Source organism: Mya arenaria, chromosome 3 (assembly GCF_026914265.1).
Source record: "Mya arenaria isolate MELC-2E11 chromosome 3, ASM2691426v1".
Taxonomy (NCBI): domain Eukaryota; kingdom Metazoa; phylum Mollusca; class Bivalvia; order Myida; family Myidae; genus Mya; species Mya arenaria.
The window spans coordinates 45011246-45024592 of record NC_069124.1 but is presented as its reverse complement, the minus strand read 5'-3'; the positions used below and the strand labels follow the sequence as shown (position 1 = coordinate 45024592).

General features: G+C 33.8%; 1 protein-coding gene across 1 annotated transcript; it reads left to right on the top strand.

Annotated features, from left to right (window-relative positions):
• Positions 1 to 283: 283 nt before the first annotated feature.
• LOC128226052 (carbohydrate sulfotransferase 11-like) lies at positions 284 to 2943 on the top strand. The gene is made up of 2 exons (XM_052935949.1): positions 284 to 349; positions 1828 to 2943. Exons 1-2 carry the CDS (start codon positions 284 to 286, stop codon positions 2941 to 2943), a joined length of 1182 nt encoding a protein of 393 aa, XP_052791909.1.
• Positions 2944 to 13347: the final 10404 nt, after the last annotated feature.

Sequence of the window (13347 nt, the reverse complement as noted above, 5' to 3'; positions counted from 1 at the left end):
ACATGACCTAATCGCCTTTTCATAAATGCACACAAACAACTTTGTTTATTTAAAATGGATCTATTTTGTGACGTTTCATCCCCATCTTAGTGCTTATAGGAGGGCACAATATAGGTTGATGCACGTACATGCACATGTACACATCCCAACATCTCTTATAATGCTCAGATTGTTTTAGTTACTTATAGTTCGTACCATTTCCTTTCAGTATCGTTCTTCTGATTCTATATGGAACATGAATTTCACATTCCAAATAACACCAAAATGGACTTCCATTGCAGTCATGGTTTCAAACAATACCAATCCGCAGCGAAACATCGGAGTGCATGATACAGGAGTTGTGAATTCGGTAAGTATGTGCAATAAGCTCTTGAGATTTCCTTTAACACATAATTCATATACAGTCAAACCCCGTTGGCTCGAACTCTCTTGGCTCGAAATCCTCGTTGGCTCGAACTCGCTTGGCTCGAAATCCTCGTTGGCTCGAACTGAATGTTAAGAACCGGTTTCTTTATACTGAATGTAAGCATTCTCGCTTGGCTCGAATTTTCCGAGGCTTGAGGTATTTTCGTCGGTCCCTGGGAGTTCGAGCGAGCGGGGTTCGACTGTACAATCAAAACTCGTTGGAACCTCGAAAATACTTCTAGAAAACGAAAGTTTTGGAATAATCAAAATAAAAAACATGTCTAACCAAACCAAACACATTCGAAAAAAGTTCGACATAACCAGAATGTCGGGTTTACAAAGTTTGACATATCGAGTTTCGACTAAATTCAGATTCAGTAACGAATTATTGTTTGTATGCATAACGTATGTATTTGTCGGATGCTACTATTTCCATATGTTTAGATCGATATCGAGTTTTATTATTTGAATACCATATACACATATATGTTAACTTGTCAAAACATTTCTAAAACATTCCCATTTTTTACCATGTGCTCCGTATCTGCCGTTTTAATGCTAAAACAAACACCATACTACCATAGTTGTGATACGTTCTGTGATTTCCCTTGCTTGTCTTAAAGAGACCAGACACCAGATGATACAACTGCAAGAAAAAAAAGAAAACTGTCAAAAACTAACATAAATTTGATATCGTTGTGTACAACATATTGAATCTTACTTATCTATGTATCTCATCACTTGCGACTGATGTATCTTTCGCAGTTTTTGCGTATATATCCATTTCAAATTTTCTGGGTTTGTCTACAACGTGAATCCCAGTTAATTTAAAAGTAGCGTCAGTATATGTATCTGTCCTAATCACGTGATTTGTTCTATGCTTAATATACACACAATAAACTGGGAAACCATTATTCGCTATTTTTAAACGGGTAAACAATATTCTTTAAATGATGTAAAACGATGTATTATCGACTGCATACTAGGTCGGATTGGCAATTCAAGGCTTGTTTTGTGGAATTGAATCCTGCCGAGATTGCGACCATCTGGTGTCTAGCCCCTTAAAAATGAATCCATTGATTGATAGTCTTCAGTAAAATTATGAAAACACGCTTTTTTGTTCAACTTATTTAGAAAGTCCATGTGCTATGTTTTAAACACGCTCGTACATATATTGAGTTCAAAGTTCATTCTGTTGAAACGGTCACCTCTTGGTTTTCAATTAGTGATACATTATTCTGAATTTCCAAAAGTGAATGAAACCCGTAAAGGGCGATTTAAAGATGCGAGCAAATTTTAAAGAAAGAAAAACATATTTAGACATCTATATCCCTGTTTTATACTAGCTGTTAATTTCAAGCAACATTCCATCTATGTTCAGTATGTTTGCATTCTTTAATATCTAATTTATTTTTAAAACAGGTTGGTCGTACGGCTCCAATAAAACCCTATAGTTACGCGAGGAAAGAGATATTTGAACGACGAGAACGAGTCCGAAATTATTGTAAACAAAACGCTAAAGACATTGACAAATTCAAAACCACTGGATCACTCTGGACAGTTCCTGATTACGACATTCATTGGTGCGTAACGCAAAAGATAGGAAGCACACATTGGAAACAAGTGCTACGATTTGTTGCCGGCGATTATTCAAAAGACATTAACGTAACCAAACCAGAAGACCTAGACCGTTTTTACGTACATTCCACACAGCCGGGACGAGTACTCCGTAGGTCTTTGGCGAATATTGTATCCCAAGGAGTGACGTTGAGCGGTAAAGTTTTCATGTTCACGCGGGAACCTTACAGCCGATTATGGTCCGCATACATTGACAAATTTCTTCTGCCAGATTTTTGGGAAAAACACGCACCATTCGTCGTCAGAAAAGTTCGATCCGATGTTAAAGAACAGGATACAATATGTGCAAGTGATGTCACATTCAGCGAATTTCTAATATATATTGTGCTGTCTAATTCTCAAACATTAGACCCACATTGGCGTCCCGTTTTTCATCTGTGTAATCCATGTCGGATTAAATATGACGTCATTGGCAAACAGGAAACTTTCGCTAATGATTCGAACTTAATATTAAACAAATTTGGACTGGACACTGTGGTCCCTAAGTCAACAAGTACAAAAACCTCCAGAGCTACTGAAGAAATAACAATGTTGGTACAATTCAATTTCGATTTGGAAAACAGATTGCCAGTAGGCTGTTTTGACAAAGAAGATGTTGCAATACGACTTTGGAAAGCGTTCCAATACAACGGATATATTCACAGATCAATCGATATTCCTATGAAAAGTATGCACTCCGAGAACTTCCTTTTACATCCAACAGAAGTGTTCTTAAAGCATGCTTTCGGGGCAATAAACTACCAAAACGCAAACAATTATGATTTACAAAATCAGAAACGCGATATGATGTTAGACGCTTATAAGAGCATTTCTCGACAACTGGTCAACAGAATTAAAGAAGTGTACAAATATGACTTTGAGTTGTTTGGATATGACAAGGATCTTTTAATGTACTTATAATGGCTGAAATTAGTAAGAAAGTGCTGAACATTATTGTACTGTTAGTTACTCTTTTGATTTAGAAGATGAATTTCATTTTATGATTACATTTCCTGTGTATGAATTTCATTTTATGATTACATTTCCTGTATATGAATTTCATTTTATGATTACATTTCCTGTATATGAATTTCATTTTATGATTACATTTCCTGTGTATGAATTTCATTTTATGATTACATTTCCTGTGTATAAATTTCATTTTATGATTACATTTCATGTGTATAAATTTCATTTTATGATTGCATTTTCTGTGTAAAGCAAACTCGGAAAAGAAATTATTAGATCATATTTAATAAGAAATAGAAGCATGTACAATTTTATCGAACAAATGAAATAATGAATGCTAGCATACTAAGGAGGCTAGTTATAGTTACATTTCAATTCGAGGGATATATGGGAAAAGGTTCTAAGTGACATTAAATAAAGAAAAGCTGACCTTCACTGGTCAAACTAGTTTAAAGGTCAGATTGTATTTCATTCATCTGACCTTCACTGGTCATAATAGTTTAAAGGTCAGATTGTAGATCATTCAGCGACCTTCACTCGTCATACTAGATTAAAGGTCAGATTGTAGAGCATTCAGGTGACCATCACTGATCATACTAGTTTAAAGGTCAGATTGTAGATCATTCAGCGACCTTCACTCGTCATACTAGTTTAAAGGTCAGATTGTAGATCATTCAGCGACCTTCACTCGTCATACTAGTTTAAAGGTCAGATTGTAGATCATTCAGGTGACCATCACTGATCATACTAGTTTAAAGGTCAGATTGTAGATCATTCAGCGACCATCACTGATCATACTAGTTTAAAGGTCAGATTGTAGATCATTCAGCGACCATCACTGATCATACTAGTTTAAAGGTCAGATTGTAGATCATTCAGCTGACCATCACTGATCATACTAGTTTAAAGGTCAGATTGTAGATCATTCAGCTGACCTTCACCGGTCATACTAGTTTCAAGTTAATATTGTTATTACATTGAACGTAATCTAACGATTAACTATTTTTATTGAAATATGACGCTAATTAATTGTAATGAAATGTTGTTGTTATTTTTAGAGTTAAATATAATTATAGTATAATTTTTATGAATGTAAAAACTTGTTCATAAAAAATAGATATAAAGTTGAAACGTGTTTGTTTTTTGTTTCGTTTTAAATATAATGAAAGTAAATTATGAAATTTCATTGGTAAATAAAGGATAATCAATTTGCTATCTGGAGAAGATACATCAAAAACATTTTGTTGCAGACACTGCTTTCTCCCACCCCAGATAAGTAGATCCAAATATTTGGACATGCTGGAAATCTCGTATGTAAAGGATAAATCATAAGATATTTTAGGAAGGAGAAAAAGCAAATACCATGGTTGCTCGTGTATTAAATATAGGTTTAGTCTAACCCTCACGCAGGATGTTCTGCGGAAACTTGGTAAACCTCGTTTCCGAAAACACCCTGCACATTGTTACACGAGCAGCCATGGAATATACTTAAATTCCATTTCTGGCTTACTTTCGAGTTGATTACCCATAGACATTATAGAAAAAAATATATTTGATTTATTTAAAAAAAAAACACACGTTCTTTCGAAATGTGAGCTATTTAAAATAATAGACGACAGGACCAAACTAAAATCAAAGCGCTAAAAGCCCGGAAAGACTGTCAGTGATATAACTGAAGCAAGCAAACACTACCGGTAAGTCATTTTAAACGAAAAGCGATTAATCGATTTCGTTCATTTGATGAACTCTCTTTAAAGGAGATGAACTGGGAAAAAGTTGATAATAATGAGCACAAGTATACCATCATCAAGTATCCATTGGCCTATAAGATTCTTAATTCATGTTGCCTAAGAATGGACCTCTTCAGTCAGTTTAATGCATATTGTTTAATATTTTAAGTGATTCAATATTTGCTATGTGAAGTCCCTATCAACAATTTCAATAAGCGTTTACATGCCTTTATTTAGTTTATGTCTGTTCATGGCAATAAAATGCAAATACAATGCTCACTATATGCAAGATTCAAGGGACAGAATAAAAAGAACAACACTTTTGATAAATTCATTTCATGGCTAAATATGCCTTCCAGAACTTCTTCTGGCAACAGATTTCACATATCTACAAAAAGCAGTAAACAAACAACAATAGTAAAACAAACTTAAAAGAACAAGAGATGTTTGTCAAACATTATGCCCCCTGAGCGCCAAGTTGCCAGAAATATTTGGACAATTGAATGAAATATGCATGGACTGAAATGACAGCTGATTTGTCATTGGATGCATATGAGGCAGGTCATCTACTTATGATAACTTAAGAAGGCAAATAAATGCCCAACTAAAATAGTAACATAAAAGAAAATCATTTCTATACAAACATTTATACATCAATCCCAATCATCTGTGCATGCATTAAAAAAATATGGACAATCAGAAAACCTTTTTTCAGCTTACAGTCACACTGACCTTGACCTTTGACCCACTGACCTCAAAATCAATAGGGTTCATCTGCTGGTCATGACCAATAAGCCTACCAAGTATGAGGTCCCTGGGTCAAAGCGTTCTCAAGTTATTGATCGGAAACCGTTTTTCATGTAAAGGTCACACTGACCTTGACCTTTGACCCACTGACCTCAAAATCAATAGGGTTCATCTGCTGGTCATGACCAATAAGCCTACCTAGTATGAGGTCCCTGGGTCAAAGCGTTCTCAAGTTATTGATCGGAAACCGTTTTTCATGTTAAGGTCACACTGACCTTGACCTTTGACCCACTGACCTCAAAATCAATAGGGTTCATCTGCTGGTCATGACCAATACACCTACCAAGTATGAGGTCCCTGGGTCAAAGCGTTCTCAAGTTATTGATCGGAAACCGTTTTTTCATGTAAAGGTCACACTGACCTTGACCTTTGACCCACTGACCTCAAAATCAATAGGGTTCATCTGCTGGTCATGACCAATACACCTACCAAGTATGAGGTCCCTGGGTCAAAGCGTTCTCAAGTTATTGATCGGAAACCGTTTTTCATGTAAAGGTCACACTGACCTTGACCTTTGACCCACTGACCTCAAAATCAATAGGGTTCATCTGCTGGTCATGACCAATAAGCCTACCTAGTATGAGGTCCCTGGGTCAAAGCGTTCTCAAGTTATTGATCGGAAACCGTTTTTCATGTTAAGGTCACACTGACCTTGACCTTTGACCCACTGACCTCAAAATCAATAGGGTTCATCTGCTGGTTATGACCAATACACCTACCAAGTATGAGGTTCCTGGGTCAAAGCGTTCTCAAGTTATTGATCGGAAACCGTTTTTCATGTAAAGGTCACACTGACCTTGACCTTTGACCCACTGACCTCAAAATCAATAGGGTTCATCTGCTGGTGATGACCAATACACATACCAAGTATGAGGTCCCTCGGTCAAAGCGTTCTCAAGTTATTGATCGGAAACCATTTGGTATTCCGACCGACCGACCGACCGACCGACCGACAGACAGACAGACCGACCGACCGACCGACCGACATGTGCAAAACAATATACCCCACTTTTTTCAAAAGGGGGCATAAAAAAAATAGCAATAAATATGTCCATAGGACACAAATTCCCCTATAAGCCACGTTTGTCACAAACACATTGACCATTCTGTTTTCCATTCCTCAAAATTGTGCATCAATTTTTTAGTTCCACAACCTAATAACATCAAATACCTTCCTGAAAGATTTCATGAGTGAATGACTTAAACGTTATTAGGGACTCTAGTGCAACAATAAAAAATATCATTTTCTACTTATATAAGGGCTTGAGATGTACTATGTGCAACGGCAAAAACCTTTTTTTGCTAATTCAGTGGCCATAACACTGGTTTTACTAGGTGCAGCGATAAAACCCAGCGGCATAACTTCAACACCCCATTAATATTGCCTTAAGATCTCAAAAATCTAGTTAATACAGTTTTGGATTTTTAAGCAACATAAGTCCAGAACAATATAGATTTAAAGAGGGCTTACAAGTTACAGAAAGTTATGTAAAACATTCTAATCAATAGCATGAGTGATCTTAAACAATGACTGATACGAGGGGATAACGTTAGTACCAATGTAAACCTCAAAAATGAGGCCGTTGATCATAAACGTTGTGTATAAAAGTATAGATAAGGGAAAGAAACGTGAAATTGTCCGGTGTTGATGAATAGAATGAAGAATCTACTGTTAGTGTTACCAAGGGTGTCCTACGCCAGACCAATCAGATTATAATTTATGATATCGGTCATGCAGTACTTCTTGGACGTTCGATAAAGTCAAATATCATCATTTGACGCTAACAGTGTGTTTATACTACACCTTATAAATTACGTCTTAAATGCTACGTAGGAAGGCAATATTTTGCTTCGAATAAAGACTTTAAACAAAGATTACATCACTATTTCTTCACCATTATCAATGAAACTTAGCGCAGTCTACGCCGCTTACGGAGCCACGCCTCCAGTCTTTTACCAGAGTTTGATTGAGAGTTTAGTTCCTTAAAACACTTCGACAAACCTTTTCACCATACGGCCGTCTGACGGAGCACTGTTAAAACATTACTTTGGAAACAGGTTTGTCGAAGTGTTTGATGAAACCAATCATCATATCAGACTGCGGTTATAAAACGAAGGCAGGGCTCTTTAAACGGCACAGACTGCCCTTTGCTTTATTTTAAATGGTGTGGTAAAAGAAAAGTTATGTTCTATTAAAGTCTTCATTTTAAGGAAAATATTGCCTTCTATGTAGCATATACAACGCAATTTATCACGTGGTATACATACACTGGCTAAGTGTATCAAAGAAACATCGTGATTATATTATCTGACATGTATCAGGTCTACAAAGTCCTGGTAAGGCAAATCGTCTGTCTTGCACAGTCATTGCTACCCTATCGAAACTTCGGAAGCCCTCCCACGATATTAGCCCAAATATAAATATCTGTGCAGAATCCACGGTAGGCAAAAACTGACGAATACGCCTAGCTGACGTTCGTGCTTCCTGGTTGGTGCCGCATCATTGATTAAACACTAAATGCCGACTTTGTTTGACGTAGCATATAGGTGAAACTCGGAATGCCGACTTTGTTTGACATAGCATATAGGAGCCAGGGAGTCAGATGCTTTATAGTCACATGAGCATCTCCAGGCCTTTACTACCGAACCGAAATATTCAGAGTCTACCACGACCGACTTTACTCGAATGGTTCCTGACTTATTGTGTGTCGATTAATTGATATTCCATATCAGAAATGAAACCCTGCAAAAGTGTTATTGTTTTAAAGTCTGTATTATGACTTGATACACTTTTATAATACCGAATATGTCCATATTCAATTATAGGAAAACCGCAGCATCAAGCCTAGCGGCAATAAATATTCATCCAATGTAACAATCACACGTTTCAAGTCTAGACTCAGTTTTCGAAAAGCACTTTCATTAAATGACCAAAAAAAAGATAACATATGAAATATTCAAGAATTTCGAATAGTAATACATTTCAACATAGCCTAACATCAAACTCAACTAGAAGGAAAGCTGCAGGGAAATGAAGGTTTGCGGTTTTTACGTTTGTTAAAACTCAGACTTGAGACTGTTCGTATTCATGGCCGCTGATTCCGTTTATAGCTCATAAACATAGGCCACACAGACACTCAATAATAGACAATCAATGTCACTAAATAATTATAACGATGGCATAAATACTATGGTCCGAAAAAACACCGCAATAATTCACCGGAGTTGAATAGGTTTTAACTTTATTTTTGAGCGTAAATGTTTATTTAATTATAATATTTTTAGATATCAAATTTATCTTAAAAGATGAGGTTTGTACAATTTTAAGATGTATATACAATCCTAGTTTGAAAGCATATAGATTCTCTCCAACTGAAGTATATAGATTTTCTCCATTCTTTCTATCATCATCATCATCATCATCATCATCATCATCATCATCATCATCATCATCATCATCACTATTTTCTTCAATATGAGGCTGAAAATTTGTTTTCAACCTTTGTCATCGAAGGTTAATCATAATTTTCTTACAAGGGTCCTTATAAGGTGATATCATGTAGTAGGACAGAGATTTAGAGTCTACATTATGTGTCATCTGAGTTTCAATGCTCACAAAATACTTCAGATATGGTACTTAATACCGCTTGCAATGTTTGAAGAGCTATTGACAAAATGTCTATAAACTGCAGTATCAATACGTTGACTAATGTAAACAATCATTGAAAAGTTATTTATTTGAAAAGTTTATCAGTGCATATAAAAGGTCTAATATTTTACAATAAGTGTAGAGGCTATATAACAGTTGATTAGGCATTATTTCTGTAAAGCAGCCCGCTTGCCTGTTAAAGATGGCAATAACAATAGCAAATGTTCTAAATGAAAACATATAAATAAAAAATAATAAAAAAATTGAAAATACTCAATGTATAATGTATTTTCATTTAAATACGATAATTTAAAAAAACAACAGTGTTTGTACGATTCTTATCTGCTGATTGTCGATGTCCATTCTAATAATAGGTAAAAGTAAAATTATCAGATTTTTCAAGGAACGGTGTACGTGCTATCCTTTTAGTAATAACTTTCATTTTGAAATAAGTCACCGGCTCACATGATGGTATCAGCATTCTGCATACATAAGATCTTATTTGCGACTCGTATATTTATGTATCCGTTTATAGCTTATTTCTGTTTAGAGATATTTTCGGTCTTAAATGTTTCTATGTTTAAAATGTTCTTATTGTGGGGCGAAAGTAGTCTTGTTCTAAGTTTTGTATTTACTTGGGTTAGTTTAATGTAGGTCAGAGTGTGCGACTTGGGCTTCCAAATCGCGGACTACAGATTGTATAAATAAGAAACATGATCGATGACAGACTTCCAAGTTAAAAATAAACATCGTTATAATCATTATCACCTAATAACAACACCAGAAACATCAACAGAGGCCGCATCAACAATGCCAACATTGCCTTTGGTTCATTAATTTTACATCGATTCGATTGCGGTTCTACAGTAGAGAACGTCCATTTTTATTGTAGGATTTTATATGCAACTTTATGCTAAATTAGACATATAAAGGGTCTTCAAAAATTGTTTTACGACGCACGATGCTCTCAAATACTTCAAGCTACATTTACGATGTTTTAACAGTCCAACATTTTAAATGTTTAGACCAATTCAATTGATCATTGTAGGAAAATATATATCTTTATTGAGTTAGAGTGTTTAGTTGTGTTTTTTTTTCTTTCAGCTTGATATTTTGTAATTGAAAATGTCCTTGTTTGCTCCTAAGAAATAAAACAAGTTTAACCCAAACAATAACCATAGCTGCATAACTTAGTAGATTTTATCTCATTGCATATTTTATTTTGGCATTCGTTTCCTATGAAAAATATCTTCAAATAAGTATTGGCTCCGGTGGATACACTATACTTTATTCGGGACTTACATTCCAGGTTTGCCCAGCACGGTAAAATGTATTCATTGCCCTTCTATAGTCAATGTTCGATTCACACATATTAATTTGATTGCTTGGTTATATTTAGAACCCATATGAATGATATGACATCGATCATTTGCTTTCAAAGCAAAAATTAGTTATCGCTAATTTTTATTGACCAAATGTCAGCATCTTTTATTCATAAATATGGGTTAGGGAAAGTATGGCAGCTGATCCGTATTGTGCATTATTTAGTTTTGATTAAAAAATCGATGATGGATTGATTATCAATTCTCATTATCTTTCGATCATCAATTAAAGAATTGGTCCGTACTAGGCGATATTAATACTTTCCCAACAGCGACCCAATAAACTTATGATATCGTTTCTATAACAGTTTTAAAAGTGTTATAAATCTAGTACTTGTCAATGTTAAACAGCAGAGATTATTTCTAGATTGAAGCCCCGCCTTGCACAAGAAGGCCTTCTTTTTGCATTTTGTGTCATTTACATTTTTAACATTCGTCCATTTAACGGTTTTAAACCTATTAACAAGCATATATTTTAGTTTGTGCGCAAACTTACAAAAAAAATCAAAAATGGAATCACGTATGAACAAGAATAATTATCAGTTTTCAATTGTTATTTCACCCACAAATCGAGTTGTATAAAAAGTGTTTTGTTAGCTCATCTTTATTTTGAGTTTCTCTTTCATTGATATGAGATACATTAATTGTACATGTACACTTACTTAAAAGTACTCAGACATTGCTGCAAATAAAAGAACATTTAAGAAAAAAAGAAATTTGTTTTCTTATCCTAATAAGGATAATTTTAAGAAAAAAAAAATGAAATATATAGTTTTCTCAGACATTGCTGCAAATAAAGGAACATTTAAGAAAAAAAGATTTTTGTTTTCTTATCCAAATAAGGTTAATTTTAGGAAAATATTAAATGAAATATATGCAAATAAAGGAACATTTAAGAAAAAAAGAATTTTGTTTTCTTATCCAAATAAGGATAATTTTAAGAAAAAAAAAATGATATATATAGTTTTCTCAGACATTGCTGCAAATAAAGATAAAGGAACATTTAAGAAAATAAGATTTTTGTTTTCTTATCCAAATAAGGATAATTTTAAGAAAAAAAAATATATATATACTTTTCTCAGACATTGCTGCAAATAAAAGAATTACTACATATTATCCTAAAATATTATCAATAAAATGTATTTTGACTAGTAATTTACACTTATGTAAGAGCATTGACATACATGTACTGGCTTCCTGACGTTTGGTTCTTTTTCGTAAGCCAATTGATGTTTTTTCTTCAACTTTAAAACGAAACTTTGGCACCTTTCTCTACTTAATGCACATCTGAATTATTTTTCTTACAAACTTTCAATTTGGAAGTTCTACTACATTGTTTAAGGCTTTGCTTGTATTATCCGATGTCATTTCCATAAAAAAGAAGATTTATAAATGCATTGCATAAAAGCGTCCACGTTTCAACATTTAATGTCTTTTGACAAACATATCAAAAAAAAATCAAATTTACAATTGATGTTGTACACATTCACTGACAAAACGCTATTGGTGGTGTCACCTTAACCTATAATCATATAAAAAGATACCATCTAGCACGGCACACATTTGTCAACCGCCATTGCGCTCCCGATAATCCGATACAAATAATGTTATATTGAGAGAGAATGGTAGCTAGTGCGTATGTGATGAGAAATAAAACAAAGCGCAAAACTATATTTCAATTATTATATTTATAATGTTGGCATAAATAGGAACACAATATAATAAAATGAAAAATTTGAGGATTAAAAAAGTGTTACTACGGATTGCGATAACGCTTTTGATTTTGAGTTTTATCGCAATATATATTTTCAGGAACAGTGTAGGTAAGTTAAAAACTTAATTAATCAAATATATATAAAATGGTGATATATCATTTTTAAATAAATATGTATACATATATATGAACTTAACATATTTTATTAATAATTAGATAAGTATGAAAAACGTTGATCTCTTGAATTTTACCGTTCAGTTTTAACATAGAATGGGATGACTAGGTCACAGTCAATGCCCTGTTCCCTGAACGTACTAGAGTTTTCTTTTATTCTATACCTTTTTCAATAAAACATGACTAAAAAGTTTCCTAAAATTTTCAGAGTTGAAATATAAAACAATTTAACAACTTTTAGTTTATATTTATGTTTTTTTTTGTTTTAATTTCTTTTAAAGGCTTTTTCATGCAGAAAATATACATTGTGTAAGATAAAAGCAATCGTTCTCGAATAATATAAATAGGTTAAGGATAAATTCTGTTTGATAAAAAGACATTTTCGAAATAACTTCTTTATAATACAAATGTTTATAATTTGGACAAACCTCTAATCAATAATTTAAAATGGCATCTGATATCTCTTTCTTTGCACCGTTCAATATTTGCTGAATATGCACGACGCGGATGATTTTAAATAGTCAGTTTATTTCATATTGGTATTAATATTATTAAATTAAATTATGTTTACTTTTTTGCTGAAGATGAAAAAAGAAAAGGTATCATATAAATGGGGAAAAAGACTTATGTCACGGGCTGGTATCAGTTACATTTTATTGCTCGGCCTGTCAAGTTAATTAAATAGCATTATTTGCTTTTGTTATTTATATGATAGGCAAAAACCTATAAACCATGGATTTTTAACATCTAGGAACTTGGAAGATTTAGAAAGTGAAAGCGTGGAATTTAACCTCATTATCGATTGAGGTAAAAATCCGAAACGAATAATTAAGCCCCTCCCTCAAACATTGCACATCTGACAAAAGAGAAGATGGGTCAGTCCCGGTTAAATGAGTTTAA

What these genes read in the sequence shown, in the direction of transcription:
- LOC128226052 (XM_052935949.1), top strand. Translation starts at nt 284, where the DNA reads ATGGTTTCAAACAATACCAATCCGCAGCGAAACATCGGAGTGCATGAT. An exon ending in ATACAGGAGTTGTGAATTCG is followed by an intron (nt 350 to 1,827) that starts GTAAGTATGTGC and finishes TTTTTAAAACAG; the next exon opens with GTTGGTCGTACGGCTCCAAT.